General features: G+C 38.7%; 2 protein-coding genes across 3 annotated transcripts in view; one reads left to right on the top strand and one right to left on the bottom strand.

Moving 5' to 3' along the window:
* Positions 1-7,491, bottom strand: part of fam135b (family with sequence similarity 135 member B) — a 64,857-nt gene that overhangs the window by 49,960 nt on the left and 7,406 nt on the right. The window contains exon 2 of the mRNA XM_079652976.1: positions 7,189-7,285. Coding sequence (XP_079509102.1) covers positions 7,189-7,265 — 77 coding nt within the window. The 5' untranslated portion in view covers positions 7,266-7,285. The remainder of the gene's footprint in view (positions 1-7,188; positions 7,286-7,491) is intronic.
* col9a1c (collagen, type IX, alpha 1c) overlaps positions 1,740-7,491 on the top strand; it is a 59,930-nt gene continuing 54,178 nt past the window's right edge. For both annotated transcript variants that reach the window (XM_079652980.1, XM_079652981.1), the window contains exon 1: positions 1,740-1,916. The gene's annotated coding sequence lies outside the window, so the exon portion shown is untranslated. The remainder of the gene's footprint in view (positions 1,917-7,491) is intronic.

The following is a 7,491-nucleotide window of genomic DNA, read 5'->3' on the forward strand; positions in this document are numbered from 1 at the left end:
AACATTTAGCAGCAGATCCAAATATCACACTATCTAACTTACTTAAGATTCAAACTAACGATATTGAATGCCGACTGAGCTAGTGACGTATACTGACTTCACAACCTTTACTTACTGTGTTTCAGATAAGCTTTTCTTGTTAAACATTTAAAGTTTTGCATCCAGTTTTGCAACAGGACACATGCTTTGTAAACGTATTTGTTGTCTAGAAAAGGTGTTGGTATATACAAAATGCTCTATTGTGAAATCAAGAAGACATGTTTCCTGTTCACTTGTTGACAAGTGTAGCATTTAAGCTTTTATCTAAGTAGTCCTTTTGACTCTGACAATAAGTCAACAATGTCTTGTTAAACATTAGCAGTCATCAATGTACAAGCTCAGATAAATTATTTAAGTTCTACCTGCAGGGTTATTAATAATGAACAATACATAATAATGTACCTACAGTATATGCAAAATCTGTTAAGTATACTTTACATGCTATGAGATAAGCATCCTACAGTACTGCCAAACACCTAAAGATAAGATGAGAATGTATTGATACAGTAAATGTGGTGATTACTGTTTAAAAAAATACTTAAATTAAATACAAGAATAAACAGATAACAAATTATTTTCAACATGGCATCCCAGACCATAGGCAGCACTGGAAAACATGTCTTTGAAAAGGTCACTTTGACGGTCTAAGTCAAAGCCGCTTTGTATAAAAGCACATCTCATCTCCGGGGACACATCGGGTGATCTGAGGGAGCAAAGTGTGTGTGAACACACTCATCACCTCAGTGTGTTAGTGGCCACGCTGCTAAAGGCTGAGGCTCGACAGAGAAGAGCACGGAAAGGTTTCTGAAGGTTGATGAATACACAACGGGATGTTTATGAAATGAAAAAGGTCAACTGGGTAACTGGTCAGAGACTATTCCTCTAGCTGTTACATTTAATGTTTATGGAACAGGCTGGTTCCTTTAGTTTGAATGTGTGTTTGGTGGCGTGATCATTATTATTTAGAGTCATTGCGTGCCTATTGATTTGAACACGATCCGTGTATCCATCATTTCCTGGTCTTCTCTAAAGAAGAGGGACCAATGGAAACGTTGTCATGTTGCCGTTGTTCAGCATGGAAACATTCATGAGCTAACAATGACATTACTGTTCTATTAATATAAAGGGAGGTCAGGTACTCTTTAATTAAGCCCCAAGCCTGTTTTTCAGGTTTCAGACTCGAAAATGACATTCCCAGAACAAATGACCATATCTTCCCTTCTAAAAGGGGTAAATTAATAATATTTGTTCTCAAAGTAATGATACACCTGTGAGTTGGATGTAGAAAAGTCAGAACCAATATAGATGTTTTTTATTTTAAAGAAAATTCAGATTGAACATGGTAAAAAACTGTAAATTATAGTGTCCGTCCAAAAACATGTATAGTGAAAACTAACCTTGGATGATTGGTTAGTAGACTAAAAGCTTTAGGAATCCAGAGTACAACATATAATAAGTACCCTGTATCAAGGTTCATGCAAAACAAGTGATATTTGACCTGTTTAGACAGATTTTGCTAAAAAACCCTCTTCTGGGGCCATTTGGGTGGATTTTCCTTATCTCTGGCCCCCCTTCTTCGATTTTGACATGTGACATCTCTTTCTGATCGTTAGAGCCAATAGAATCGAAGGGAAATCCTCCCACACACACTCATGTTTAAAAATAAGGGTTGCGTCTTCGCGCATTCAATCTAGCTACAGAGTAGGAATGGCCTGCTCTACTATTTTAAAACAGAATTGCAGTTTTATTGCTTATGGATTATCAGAACATTTCAAAGGGGACACTGCCACATTGGATATTAACCTATGGATTAACTATATCATCGTTGTTATCGTTTTAATGCCATTGAAGACCAGTTTAGACCAGACAAAACCAAGGTAAGCCATTTTAGCGTTGTAGGCTACGTAGCGCCACATGTTTTGATGTACGTTTTTGTTGATAACGTCGCAAGTTTGTATCTTTCAGTGTTGAGGTGGGCACCGTTAGATTCTGTGTCTTTACGATCATAAACGATGTGTTGGATGTGCAGCTAGGATAAGTACTAAGGGAGCTAGGAGTGATTTTCGGTGCAGTAATAGGTTAGCATTTTTCGCTCGGGGCTAATTCAGAGGCTCACTGTTAGCATTGTGTGTTTTGTTTTGGAAAAAAAAATGAAAAAGATCAGTTAAATGAGTTTTTCCCCGTTATATGGATATAAAATATTCATAGTTTATTAAATATTAAGGTTCCTTAGATGTTGTTTCCTGCAAATGATGCGATTTCGGCCCCAGAACCGAGTCCTTGGGGCTTAAGAGAACAGCTGCTAGTTATGGGTACTTTTTACATTTCAAAGCCCTCTTTACTTTCACTTGAGTAGAGAACTTTAGTCAGTACTTCTACTTTTACCAGAGTATTTTTTACTGTACTTCTACTTGAGTAAAGGATGTGTACTTTTGCCATCTCTGGGAATTGTACATGCTTAATAATACATTTTAAATTAGCTACACTATTATTTACTTAAATAGTATCTGTTGTTTAAATTGGAGTCATTTGGATCCACTCCATAAAAGGTATTTCCTCGGCCCATGCTTCATCCTTCCACCAACACTCTTGAGAATTTGGCAATTGTAGTTTCAATACATTTGCTAGAAAACAACAAAAAGAATAAATAAAAACTTAACCTCCTTGGCCGAGACAATCGTCTGCTACATTAAGAAAATGCAGCTGTGATCTGAATGTGAGGTTCTGAACTAATTATACTCTAACTTTGCCTCCAACTGTGAGAGCTAAAAGTCTCATGCTTATCGTCTTCCTTTGAATTAAATGCAGATTTAATCAGTTTTGAAATGCAATCAGTGTACAACTGGGCCCTTCAAAATGTACAGCTGTATGGTTCCCCAGTGTGAGCTTTTGATTGATTTCAGTAACTAATTACATTTCTGTGGAGCGAGTCCTAAACCAAACAAAACATATTTTTCCACCGTGCTTCATCTTTAGATATGGACTCACTTTTTTCCACATCCAATCTCTGCTGCTTTCTGAACTTGGCAACCAACATATTAGTGTGCTGAGCTGAAGGGATTACCATGATAAAGCTTTAGAGTTTAGACCTCCCCATTTGGAGAGGGGGAATAATTTAGATGAAGCTGGCATTTCAGCCGGCCAGATGCGAGATTTTAATCTTCCTGCAGACACATCAGCAGGAAAAACATGCTGCGTATTGAATGTCATAAAATATCATGAACAACTCGACTGGAAAAGTAAATTGGATTTGGCTCTTTTATTTACACTAGTTCTTATTTTAACCTAGCTACATTATTTTAAAAAAGAGCTGTAACGTGTGACGCAGCTGTGTGACAAAAACACAGACAATACAGTATAAAAAAGAATAATATATTTAGTATTATCTATAGTTAGAGGTTGAATGACCTTCATCTTGTATTGATATTCTTATTAAAACGAACATTAGAATTCAATACATATTTATATATATAGGTTTTTTGGGGTGGTTTTTCACACCTGGTTTTTTTCTGTAATGCGACCTTGGGTCCCCCGAAAGGCACTATATACATTTAAGTTATTATTATTATTATTATTATTATTATTATTATTATTATTATTATATGTGATTAAAAGGGAGCTCAATATAGTAACATCGCACAAACTTCGCTCGATTCAAAACCAAAGAGAGAAGCTATTAAAACATGCTAGCTAGTTAGCAATTTCACTTTAGCTCATGTTTTTTTTAATCTCCATTTTGTTTTACCAACTGCTGCCGCATTAAATTAAGTGCAATAACAAACTGGATTGCCAAGACTTCGTACAAATTGATAATAACAATCAATTTGATAGGGGAAAATCAATGAGTGAGTTTCTAAGGGAAGGTGCATTTTTAGCTAAGCTAGCCATTTGATAGTTACTGCAAATTGCACATGCTATTTTCAAAAGAATCATACATTTCCTTGGTATAATACTTTATATGGTAAAGCATGGAAACAGTCTGATACTGGTCTTAACTCAAATTTGACCAAACACTGGATTTTGCCTTTTAGGGTAAGAAGGTTAATCTGTTTTCTGATTGGTAATGACATTCAGCCCATGCTGCTTTTTAAGCTGCCTTTTCATTAGACCTCGTGATGTCCTGACATACATTTCAGGGGATTATGGGTACTTTTTCCAGCATGCTGGAGAACATCCAGGTCATATGAAAGACATATTAATTTATTTTTGTGCAATGGAGTTTGCCAGTTTAATGTCTACGCGTGTGGTTCATAATTTACCTGATACATTAAACTGTGGCTTCATCATTTCAAGAAGTGTCGTGTCCTCTTTAGTATTCACTCTTTAGGACGACCTCCAGTTATAGCAGATGGAGCAAAGGTCATTTCTGCTTTGTCATAAAAGTGCTGTATAGTCAGTTCCAAAACCGTTGTACTGAGCGACTTAAGGTAGGTATCATTAATTTAAAGGTCACCTATTATGCAAAAATCCTCTTTTCTACATCAACATGTGTCCCCTCTTCTTCATGTCTCTTCTACATCAACATGTGTCCCCTCTTCTTCATGTCTCTTCTACATCAACATGTGTCCCCTCTTCTTCATGTCTCTTCTACATCAACATGTGTCCCCTCTTCTTCATGTCTCTTCTACATCAACATGTGTCCCCTCTTCTTCATGTCTCTTCTACATCAACATGTGTCCCGTCTTCTTCATGTCTCTTCTACATCAACATGTGTCCCCTCTTCTTCATGTCTCTTCTACATCAACATGTGTCCCCTCTTCTTCATGTCTCTTCTACATCAACATGTGTCCCCTCTTCTTCATGTCTCTTCTACATCAACATGTGTCCCCTCTTCTTCATGTCTCTTCTACATCAACATGTGTCCCCTCTTCTTCATGTCTCTTCTACATCAACATGTGTCCCCTCTTCTTCATGTCTCTTCTACATCAACATGTGTCCCCTCTTCTTCATGTCTCTTCTACATCAACATGTGTCCCCTCTTCTCCATGTCTCTTCTACATCAACATGTGTCCCCTCTTCTCCATGTCTCTTCTACATCAACATGTGTCCCCTCTTCTTCATGTCTCTTCTACATCAACATGTGTCCCCTCTTCTTCATGTCTCTTCTACATCAACATGTGTCCCCTCTTCTTCATGTCTTTTCTACATCAACATGTGTCTCCTCTTCTTCATGTCTCTTCTACATCAACATGTGTCCCCTCTTCTTCATGTCTCTTCTACATCAACATGTGTCCCCTCTTCTCCATGTCTCTTCTACATCAACATGTGTCCCCTCTTCTCCATGTCTCTTCTACATCAACATGTGTCCCCTCTTCTCCATGTCTCTTCTACATCAACATGTGTCCCCTCTTCTTCATGTCTCTTCTACATCAACATGTGTCCCCTCTTCTCCATGTCTCTTCTACATCAACATGTGTCCCCTCTTCTTCATGTCTTTTCTACATCAACATGTGTCTCCTCTTCTTCATGTCTCTTCTACATCAACATGTGTCCCCTCTTCTTCATGTCTCTTCTACATCAACATGTGTCCCCTCTTCTCCATGTCTCTTCTACATCAACATGTGTCCCCTCTTCTTCATGTCTCTTCTACATCAACATGTGTCCTCTCTTCTTCATGTCTCTTCTACATCAACATGTGTCCCCTCTTCTCCATGTCTCTTCTACATCAACATGTGTCCCCTCTTCTTCATGTCTCTTCTACATCAACATGTGTCCCCTCTTCTTCATGTCTCTTCTACATCAACATGTGTCCCCTCTTCTCCATGTCTCTTCTACATCAACATGTGTCCTCTCTTCTTCATGTCTCTTCTACATCAACATGTGTCCCCTCTTCTCCATGTCTCTTCTACATCAACATGTGTCCTCTCTTCTTCATGTCTCTTCTACATCAACATGTGTCCCCTCTTCTTCATGTCTCTCCTACATCAACATGTGTCCCCTCTTCTTCATGTCTCTTCTACATCAACATGTGTCCCCTCTTCTTCATGTCTCTTCTACATCAACATGTGTCCCCTCTTCTTCATGTCTCTTCTACATCAACATGTGTCCCCTCTTCTTCATGTCACTTCTACATCAACATGTGTCCCCTCTTTTTCATGTCTCTTCTACATCAACGTGTGTCCCCTCTTCTTCATGTCTCCTCTACATCAACATGTGTCCCCTCTTCTTCATGTCTCTTCTACATCAACATGTGTCCCCTCTTCTTCATGTCTCTTCTACATCAACATGTGTCCCCTCTTCTCCATGTCTCTTCTACATCAACATGTGTCCCCTCTTCTTCATGTCTCTTCTACATCAACATGTGTCCCCTCTTCTTCATGTCTCTTCTACATCAACATGTGTCCCCTCTTCTTCATGTCTCTTCTACATCAACATGTGTCCCCTCTTCTTCATGTCTCTTCTACATCAACATGTGTCCCCTCTTCTTCATGTCTCTTCTACATCAACATGTGTCCCCTCTTCTTCATGTCTCTTCTACATCAACATGTGTCCCCTCTTCTTCATGTCTCTTCTACATCAACATGTGTCCCCTCTTCTTCATGTCTCTTCTACATCAACATGTGTCCCCTCTGTGGAAAGAGACTCTGAAAGTTTCAGGAACAAAGATTCTCTCTCTTTTTGATCCATTTCTATAAAAACCTGTCTGAAAATGAGCTGATCAGATTTTGGTCACTTTATGATGTCATAACGATGTTTCCCCCCCCCCCCCCCCTTATCACCTGAATCTCCTCCTAAAGCACCATTGTGTTCTTTGTAACCAAATCTCTCTCAGAGGGGCGTGGGGAGGGGCTCCTTATTTTCATCTAAAGTAACAGACAGAGAATCAGCACTTTTGAAACAGGGCTGAAACAGAGGGGATTATGGGTAATGCTGCACTGATCTGTTTGGTGTTTCAGCCAATCAGAGACAGGCTCTGTATATATCTGAGAGCTGTGATATATTGATGAAGAACAGTATGATAGGGGACCTTTAAGTTCAGTTTTTTGCAAACATGTTTTTTAGAAGAGAAAAAGTCAAACTAATAAAACTTGTTGTATCCTTTGTCAGCATTCAACGTTAATACGCTCCGTGAATCTGCTGAGTTGCGAGGTTGTGAAGTCAGGAACTATAAACACATTTCATGACTCTGGAAGTGTGATTTCTGCTTACCCGCGTTGAAAGAGATCCACGTTGTGAAACTTGTGCAACTCTACAGAAAACTCCAGTGTTCCCTGTACTTCAGACATGATATAATCCCACTCATCACCTGTCAACGAGAAAGAGAAGACACTCAGTAAATAAGACGTACAGTAAATAAGACATACAGTAAGCAGAAAGATATGACATTTCTAAAATAAGCTCAAACTAGTATTGTCTGTTTGCTGAGGCGATATGACTCATCCAGTCCAGTGTGCAGAAAGAACTGTGCATGACACACATATTCTTTTTTGAAATCACGGTCACAAATAAACG

This window comes from Notothenia rossii (assembly GCF_949606895.1).
Source record: "Notothenia rossii genome assembly, chromosome: 10".
NCBI classification, from domain to species: Eukaryota; Metazoa; Chordata; class Actinopteri; order Perciformes; family Nototheniidae; genus Notothenia; species Notothenia rossii.